The 9,883-nt window shown below is 55.8% G+C and overlaps 1 protein-coding gene across 1 annotated transcript in view; it reads right to left on the bottom strand.

The window, feature by feature from the left end:
- Positions 1 to 9,883, bottom strand: part of nt5dc2 (5'-nucleotidase domain containing 2) — a 29,461-nt gene extending 19,578 nt beyond the window's left edge. Inside the window, exons 1-3 of the mRNA XM_006625396.3 lie at positions 9,353 to 9,883; positions 878 to 1,062; positions 539 to 613 (exon numbers count right to left, since the gene is read on the bottom strand). Of these exons, the coding sequence (XP_006625459.2) occupies positions 539 to 613; positions 878 to 1,062; positions 9,353 to 9,719 (627 nt within the window). The 5' untranslated portion in view covers positions 9,720 to 9,883. The remainder of the gene's footprint in view (positions 1 to 538; positions 614 to 877; positions 1,063 to 9,352) is intronic.

The following is a 9,883-nucleotide window of genomic DNA, read 5'->3' on the forward strand; positions in this document are numbered from 1 at the left end:
GTGATCAATCTTTAATCCATCAATACCAACACTGGTCAATGCCGAGTGCAGTGTCCCAGAACACAAAGCGTCTCATCGTCTATTTTAGTCCAATTTCTGACGTGGCGACAACCGAACTGGAACACGTGGGGATCTGAGAAGAAGGGTCCTGTTTGGGAATTCTGGGGAAAAAGCCCAGAGGAAGACTGACGCATCAGTCAGATATACCCCCCCAGCAGACAAGGGCAGGGGCATGTCCTGTACTGGCACTCGCTGAACCCGACCCGAATGCCGAAGAGAACCAGCGACCCGACCGCACAGCACGGCGCTCTTCAGCCAGCAAGACGTTTCGTGAATCTGCAGCTGCGGGGATCCGTGTGACAAAGGTCACAGTTCGCCGACTCCTGGAAATGCAGACAAACCAGTCTCCTCGCAAAAAAACAAACAAACAAACACCCGAAATGCAGGCGCCATCCCCGAAGCACTGACGTTGTTTTGTCCATTCTCCACGTTAATCAGACCGTGATGTCGCGGGGAGAGATGGGACAGGGCACCTCACCTTCTGGATGTCGTAGTGCAGGCCCCGGCAGGCGAAGTTCGGGATGTAGTCGTACTTGCGGATTCCCTCGGGATACTGCGGGAAATGGGGAAGGAATGCAGAGGATTATTGACATACTAACCCATTACAAAATAACTCTAAAGAGGAAATGCCGTGGGGAAGCCTATCCGTGTCGGACTGTAACCATTTAAGGAGCAGTAAAGGGGGGTGCAGGGTCTACCTCCCCTGGGAACCCCGTGACATCGGGTCAGAAGCTCTGCTCCCACAAGAAGCCTCAGGGATCTAAGCGGACGAAAGAGGCGAGAATCCCGCTGGAACGGCGGACGAGCGCGGGCTGACCTTGTAGTGCTTGATGAGGAAGTCCCGAGCTGTGTTGTAGATCATGGAGTTCAGGGCGTTGGAGTAGAGAGCCAGCGTGTAGTCGTAGTCGAAGCCGTAGATGTCCACCCCAGCCAGGTTCACCTCGTTGTTGGCGTAGATGGTGGAGGGGTTCAGGAGGTTGCACACCCCAGGAGGGATCAGGTCTGGAAACAGAAGTGGGGGGGAGGGGGGTTACTACACTGGCCGTGCCCATGCAGCGCCGGCGCCCCCCCCGGCTGCAGAGGGGCCACACCCGCCAACGGCACCCTCAGACCCGTCACGGGCTCAAGAGGGTTTCAAATCTCCGCGTTTCATCTTCAGCCTCCGCTGCGTCTGGCGCACCCATGACCTGAAAGGCCGATACGATCGGCTGGGATTCAGGTCAAAACAAGAACAAAACCCACTTCGTAAACCGTGTCTATGCACCCGTTTCATCTTGGGACTTATTTGCTGCTGCTGATCTGAATGGAAACCTAAACGGAGACCGGCAGGTTTTACAGGAAGCATCCAGGGACCCATTAGATCACACTGATCTAAGCATTACAACCCAAGGTGTCCACTAGATCACAGCCTGAAGGTGGTGTTTAAATGAAGGGCAGCCTCTGAAAAAAGGTGTGAGTGACCACCAGACAGGAAGGTACAGAGAACAACCGATTCAAGTCAAGTCCTCCAGGGTCTCCTGGCTCTCAGGTGACCATGAGCAGAGCAGCCGTCCAGGAGCAGGAGAGAATACTGCAGGTGTGTGGATCCCCAGAAACACAACAGGAGATAAGTAGCCTTAATTTATTAAAGAGGAACAAGAGGAACAGCCACACACAAACAGGTTTCTCGCGCTCAGCTCAGGCCTGCCCCAAGGGGCTCTTAAATCAGCGCCCAGGAAGGGTTATGGGCCGATGGGGAAAATGAGCAGGTGTGAACTCTGCCTGGAGGAGAGGCTGGGTTTTGTAAACAGAGCAGAGATGCCCCCTGAGATTAGACTCTCCCACCTGGGAGCTGGACAGACCACACAGCCCACAGCCACACAACTCCTTCCAGGGGGAAACGGCACAACTACCCAGGAAGTCAGACAGCCACGTCTAGAGACAGACTCCGGCTCACTATCTCATACTCTGCTGTGACATGTGGGGCGACCCAAAACGAACGCACCTTCACTGTGTCCATGCTGGGGAGAACGGCAGAGTACTGCACGCACACAGTGCGAAATAACGATCATGCACGCCACAGGGTGTGGGAGAACACATACCCCACTGCTGCTTAATTGTGATTCAGCTGATCTGTCGTTGAATGAAATGTTGCAACGAAATCGCAATCGCAACTGACGTTCGATCTGAATAAAAGTCCACACAGTGGGGGGGGGGGGCACTGCTCACGAGCAAACGTGACAGGAAATAGACACGTCTGTAATCCTAAAAATTGAGCCACACAGAGGAGAAAAACAGAACAACAAAATCTGCACCAAGTCAGATTTCTGGTTTTGAAAGCACGGACAACCCATCGCTGTGGAGCTGCTTCCCAAGTGATCATCAAGCAGGACTGGTCAGCACTTATTTTTCCCAAACATAATGAAAAGCGTGTCGCTGCCTCATGGTCGTATTTGTGGAGATACTGTTCCACTGGACATTGAAGAGGCTGTCAATAACAACAGTGTGAAGCCTCATTAATCCTTCGCTGTATCTTACCTGGAACAAAGATAAAGGAAGGGGAGCACAGAAATGCTTTGCTAATGTGAAAATATTTCCAAGACTCCAATGGAAAGAGATTAGAGCTCCAAGATATAGAGGTTATGCAACGTTTGCACTGAGCTCAGTGACGTCTGGAGCACACAGAACCCAAGAGGCCGCAGATACAGCAGCCTGATCATCCACCGCTGTGCAAACACCACATCTGCACCAGCGGCCAGCGTGGCATCACCAGGACAGGAAGTCATTCCACAGGTCCAACATGCCTGCCGACGGGAGAGACCAGCCAGTCGCTCCCTGACGTCCTGGCCTCCGACACCGGCATCACACGCTCTCTGCGCGGAGTGACACGGCTCGAACACGGACACAAAAATCAGGGGGCCAGTGAGCCGGGAAGCGCACCGTTTGCAACCACTGCTCCAGTCCCCCGAGGCGTCGGAGACAAGAGGATCCCCGATTGGGGATCTGCAGTGACGCTCCACGGTGGAACCGCCGACTTTTCTCCTGTCCGTATTCCAAGGCAAACGGCCGATCCGCGCGGCTCAGCCCGGACCGCAAAGTGTGGCAGCAGGTTCCTCGGGCACAGGCCAGACAGGGCACTGCGATCAGGCTCGTCCACCACAGACTTCCAGCTCTGCAGAGTCTGTGCAGCTCCAGCTTATTCCAGAGATAAGGGCCCTGAAGCTGACAAGGCCAAACCGCCCCCCCGCCAGGACCCCCCACACCCCCTGCGAAGCTGCAGCTGCAGTTAGCTTTCAGACGGCCACCTGTCAACGAGCTGCACAGCCATGTTGTTGAACATGATATCCAGCCGTTGACCGAAAGAAACAGGGCAAGAGCTAGTAGTTAACGAGTACTTAATTAACTAGTGCTAGCTCATTAACTAGTAACTAACAAATGAGCAGAGGGGCCACCTTTCCTCCGTTCTTGTGCAACTCCTGCCTTTTCCCCGGCGGCTCTGGGAAACCGGCAGGGTTCCAGCCCCTCGGGACCACAGAAGGCTGCCGGGGGCGCTCAGAGTTGGGGGCGCTCAGAGTTGGGGGCGCAGGCTCCCGCCCGGAATCAAAGCGAGGGGCGCCGCCCCAGCCCAGGAGGAGGAGAAGCGACGGGGGAGCTCGACGGGATTGCGAAGGCCGGCAGGGCTGGAGCTGTACAGACTCTGCAGAGCCGGTGAGGCCGGTCTCACAGCCTCCAGCCCCCCGCGCGCTCGGCCCTCCAGCCCCCCCTCCAGCCCCCCGCGCCTGGGGGAAGAGCTCCCGCGTGTGGGGAGAGGGGGGAGGGGAGAGAGCCAAGCTGCCCCGGGGGCTGTTGCCCTCAGAGATCCCCCCACGCCAGGCCAGAGGAGTGCCGAAACCCGGGATCGAGGGCTCTTGGGCTGGGCAGGTCGAGCGTGGTGGGGAACCGCAGGAGTGACGCTCCAGTGACATCAAACGATATTGTTAAAGGGATTGCAACACCTGAGGCAAGAACGGAAATTTAAATGAGCCCACAGAGATGGGCATTACTCCACGTTCATTTCAAGGGTGATAAAAGCTGTAATTAGGGGTAAAGGCACACTGTTATTTACACCTGCCTCACACGCTGAGGTGTGAAAACAGAAATAGCCTGTTTCACCTGGAGCTATTTACAGTAAGCTTATATCCTATAATCAAAGCTTCATTTAAATATAACCAATTACTGACCATTACAAACACAGCACCTGCTTCCCTCTGGTACAAACACCAGCCCTCTGAGGCTCGGACAAAGCTCAGGCATGTCAGGGAGCTAGTGCTTCGAGGGAAAATTAATCTAATCGCCTGTGTCACCTCGTCAATACACCTCGTCAATAACCCCACAGCTCCTCCCGAGACAAAGGCTGAAGGGCTGCGCAGATTAATTTTTTTTATAGGTAACAGTAGAAAGCATAAACTCTGACCCATAAAGAAACTTATTTACCCTTTTTTTTCCTTTTAATAAAAACATTTCTAAACCAATTTCCCCTTGACCTTTAATTATTTACTTATTTTTCTTGAAAACTGTTGCTGGTCATACTGGATGTTCTGTTGTTTTGATCTACACAAGCGTCTGACAGTGCAGCAGTGCTCTGGAAGTACAGATACAGGGCTTGTGGTGTTCCCAGATCTGAGCGCTGGGTTTCAGCTGCCACGTCTGCAGAAACATCTGGCCCTCTCTCGCACACACAAACACACACACACCCCTTGCCTGAGTCAGGCAGCCAGAGCTGCCCGATACTGCAGGACTCTCTGCGGGAGAGCTGCAGGCTTGTTTGTCCAGAACACGCGGGCTTGTGTCCACAGAGCCATGTGACTCTCGTGAGGGGAGACCGCATGAGCTGCAGGCTGGGACACTGCAGACGAGCTGCAGGAGCTCCAGCGCTCCGCCACCCAGGACAGGGACAGCGCCCAGATTCACCCGCACAGCCTTCTTTGCTCTGACATGTTGGAACCAGAATCACACAGCAGAGAAGGCGGTGACGTTTTCCTTTTGTCCCTGCTTCAGCTACCTGGGGGCAGAGGGAAAATGAACTCCAGAAACCGGAGAACTGGAGTTCAGCCCCTCTCCAGTGAGGACGCCTTCAATTCTGAAGATCCAGAACGAGACCCCTCTCTCATCACTGCCCTGAGGTTCAGCTGCCTGCTGCTGCTCGGGACAGCCGAGGGTTGCTCTGGAGCGGCGCTCCAGCTTCAGATCACAGCAGTGGAGAAATCGGTGCAGCTTTGCACTGGGGAAACCTGTCAGTCTGCACAAGGATGGGTAACGGCAAGAAACTATCAACCTGCAAAGAGCGCAAGAGCCACAACCCTCAAACACATCAAGCCCCCCCAAAAAAACAGGGCTGTATACTATTGGAGCAAAAATATGGAATTGCATTAAACTGTTGCAAGCAAGATCTCTTCAACAAGCCAGGATTCCAGGGCCATTAAAAATGGAAACCAGGAGAGTCAGTGTGCGTTTGGCCTGAGAAGCAGCACGGCCTCCGGATTTGAAAGTTCCCGTTTCACAATCTTGCACAACTCTGTGTGCGCTGCCCCGCTCAGCCTCGGGCGCGAGAGGGACTTGCCCAACGGCACCGCGAGGAACAGCAGTGCGTCAGCGATCGGAGCCCGGGAAACCAGGAGCCCGACGCCGCCCAGCCTGTGCAACACTCGGATCCCGGCACCTCTTTCCCCGACGTTCATCCCGGAGGAATCCCGCCTGTGGGCCCGCAGTGACGCACAGAGCAGGGCGGCTGCGACGCCAGAGAAACCCCCTGGCGACACCGGGGCAGCTGCTGGGCGTGGCGCCAAGCCGCATGAGGGGCACAGAGGCCCTGCGGAGAAGACCGCCGATCGGCCAAACGCACCCGCGCGTGCGAGATGATAAGGAAGCCGGGGGCACACGCGCGCACCGCCGGACCACGCCCCTGTGCCAGAAGAGATTAGGAAGCCACACGCGTGAAGAACACTCACTGAAGCTCAAACTGTCTCCGAGTCCAGCTGGGCACAGGAAGGAACGATGGGACTAGCAGCTATTCATGAGCACCAGGCACGTGAAAGCCTGCTGCGATCTCAGGACAGCAGGGTGCTGCAGTGCCCACCAGTCCACAGCACACTCAAACCAGACACACCAGCCTGGAGCTCGACATTAAAACTCACGACTCTGCACAGGAGACTCCAGACAGGCACAAGTCTCCAGGAAAAGCTGAGCAGGTTCTCCGACATCTGGAGGAGAACTCAGCACCTGCTAGCGGACCAAAAATAATGCGACACCCTGGGTGAATCAGGGACACCCAGGACACTGAATACAGGGGCTTCCACACAGCAAATAATAATCCCAGCATGCATAGGGTCACGTGTAAGAACAGACAGGCCTGGTTGCATATAGTTACAACTGCAGGAGCAGACCCAGTGGCTCTGAAAGAGGGGTGATTGTTGGGGTGCATTTTGCAGGTCCCGCAGTGACCAAAACCATCTTTCCTCAAAATAAAAAAGGAAGGGCTTGTTAGGTCCAAGCACTTGGAGACAGCGAGCCCCTGTCTCTTGGAGACCCCTGTCCGAGAGACGGCGCTCATGTGCTGGGAGCACAGCCCTGCCTGCGTGAGGAATGCCATCGGCATGCAGGCCTTCTGGGAGGGCTGGCAAACCGATGACACCGATGCCGGAGAGCAGCTGAGCCGCCGGGACACCCCAGCGCTAGTTAGTCCAGGCTGGAGATCGGGTTTAGGACAAAGTGGCTGTCGAAACTTCAGTCCACATTCCTAAGCAACGCCTTCCTGTAGCTCCTGTCAGTCTTGACCGGACAGAGGGCTGGAGCTGAGTGAAGAACCAGCCTGACAGCACAGAGACTGACCCCCCCCACCCCCACCAGACAGTATAGAGGCCGCGACCCCCCCCAGACAGTACAGAGACTGTGCGCACTGAGCTGCATGCAGTTCAAGAAGAGAAGCTGCATTCTAGCTGCAGAAGAATCACCTTGTGTTGCAGCACAGGGGAACTCAGTTTGACCGATTACTTCTCAACATCTGCTGAGTGGCCTATCCCCTCCAGATCCTGGCGCAACACTGGGACACTTTATCACACCATTGTCACAATTTCAACAGGTCAATACCGAGCTCCTGATCCGAATAACGTTCACAACCAAAATCTCAAGAACCCAAACTTGTTATCTTAAGAAAGTGCTTTGCATACCAAAAACTATCTACACTGTTAACATTATCATAAAGGAAAGAGGTTACACAAACCGGGGATAAGGCCTATCGGCAAGCACATTAAAACAAACAGGTTGTGGAATCAGCAATGTGCTGACTTAAAGACCAGCTTCCTACAGGATCCTGGCGGAGTCAGCTCACACTGGGCAACTATCATTCCAACACAATACCAGCTTCCATCTCCAGTCACCTGGGAAAACAACACTCTTCCACTTTTTCCCCACAAAGAAAAGACTTAAACCCTGTTATTTCCCTAATCAAAGTTTTGCAGTTTTGGTGACAGCACATCAAAGCAGCTCAGGAATTTAATTTGGGTCTACTGCAATAATTACAATTAATTAATAATTGCTTACACTTATAGAGCGCTTTTCTGGACACTCCACTCAGAGCGCTTTACAGGTAATGGGGACTCCCCTCCACCACCACCAGTGTGCAGCATCCACCTATTGCACATTCATTTTAATAATAAGAAATTAAACGGCATCTTTAACGGTTATTTGACGCGACATTCCTGGTTTTAAACGGGTCGGGCTGTCCTGTGGCGAGCTGGTCGCTTTGCTCGATCTGACGACGAAGAACCGAGCGCGGACAACCGTCACGCGGCTCCGGAGCAGGGAGGGGGGGGCGAATATTGCGCGAGTCATGCAATTTGGCGTTTTTATATTTATGTTTTTTTCCGTGAAAAACTTTGTGGGACGTGCTTTCATTTCCACTCCTTCCCTCTCACACACACTGGACAAACGGTCCGAAAAGGACAAACGGGCCGGATTTCCAGCTCCTGACGGCAATGCCTGACGCAGTGAGAAACGCTTGAAACGATCGCGCTGGGCTTTGAAGAAGCCCCACTCGGGGTTCCCCCCCCCCACCCCCGACTCTACACTTCGACAGAACGGTCCTCCGGAACCCGTGGATATTTTTCGGACTTTCGGAAGATGTCTGGGATCTTTGTGCAGCCGGTGCACACCCGGCTGTCGCGAGGAGGCGCGCTGTGCCCCCCAATCTAAACGGGGGTGACACCGGGGAGCGCTAGCCGGGCTCGGGTGCACCCCCCGGATTCCCCGCCGCCCGCAGATCTGCAGAAGCGACAGACCCGGGATGATGCCCGTCACGTCTGCGACACGGAGCCGCCGGCTGCTCGCCTCCCTTTCAGACGTGCGCTCACGGCTCCCCGCCGGCCCGGCTACGTGCGGGACATCATGTAGCGACCCACACGTGTCCCCGAGCGAGGGACACGGCCCTGGTGCCACGGCAAGGATGCTCAACGGGTGCTCCAGCGGGCGGTGCCCTGCGCTGTGCTGGGGTCAGCAAGCCTCCGCTCCCCGCTGATGAACACTAGACCACTGGCTGGCCGATGTTGCCCAAAGCGAATATAACGCTTCTGCAGCCATCTGCACAGGTGGGCATGAAAAGGCAGGAGCCCCCTGAGTCAGGCCCGGTGTCCGTCAGTCAGTGACCCGCCCCCGGAGTCAGACGGGGGTCCGAGCCGATACCGTGCGCAACGCGTCAGCTACACAGACGTGCGCATTTCATTCCCAAAACGGCTTTAAAATGAACTTTATTTTAACTAGACAGTTATAACTAGACTTTACTTTTTTTTCCCCTATCATATGGGGGATTGCTGAAGCACATCAAAAGGGGAGTCTTCAGATAAGCGGGTGACAGATCCCGCACCGACCGCCGCCTGCCAGGACAGCACAATACACACACATGCCCCGCTCGGGGTAACAGACAGCGCCTCACCCCCCCCAAAAAACATCGATTCGATCAGCCTGCGGGCCGGCTCTCCCGTCTCCACAGCCAAGCCAACCGGCTCCCGAGTGACCGGCGGCGGGTTAATAAAGGATTATTGGGATCGATTCGCACTGCCCCTGTGAAAACGACCTAACGATCAGCGAGACACGAAGGCATGTATACAGTCCACCCCCCCGCATCCCGGACACCCCAACTCTGCGGCACGACTCCCGAAAGCAGCGGCTGTGCGAGTTCACCTCCTCCTCAAGTCAGCGCAGGATGCCACCACTCCAAGACGCAAAACGCACGACCATCACAGCTGGTTTAAGACCCCAAAACAAACCCCGAGGCACGTACCGTGCACAAGCCGTTTCATCTCGTTGTACCGGGCCCACAGGTAGGTGCGGGGGTCCACTTGGGGGGCCGTGGAGGAGTAGGACCGGCCGGACACGGTCACCGACTCCTCGCCCCGCTTCTTGCCGCCGACCTGGTGTCTGTGAGCCGCGGAGGGGGCCGGGGCCGGGGCGGGGGCAGCTGCCGGCCCTGGGTTCGGGTGGCCGGAGACCCTGGCCCCGCTGTCGTGGCTGGCCTTGCCCTCCCAGCCGCCGGACACGGCGCTCCCGCAGGCCAGGCCCTGCAGCTGCGCCGCCCGCCAGAGCGGTGTCCTGCCCGCACCCCTCCGCCACCCCGCACGGCTCAGGCCGCCCAGCGCGCTGCTCGCCATCCTGCGATTGCTCCGGCCGAGAACCAGCCCTCAGGTACAGACGGTGCAGGTATCTCTGTGTCACCACCCCCTCTAAATCGTGCACCAATGTCAATGCACACTCTCATCCACGGTGCTGAAACAATGCAACAGCACAGACTGAGCCGCTGTGGCCAAAACAACAA

Source organism: Lepisosteus oculatus, chromosome 2 (assembly GCF_040954835.1).
Source record: "Lepisosteus oculatus isolate fLepOcu1 chromosome 2, fLepOcu1.hap2, whole genome shotgun sequence".
NCBI lineage: Eukaryota > Metazoa > Chordata > Actinopteri > Semionotiformes > Lepisosteidae > Lepisosteus > Lepisosteus oculatus.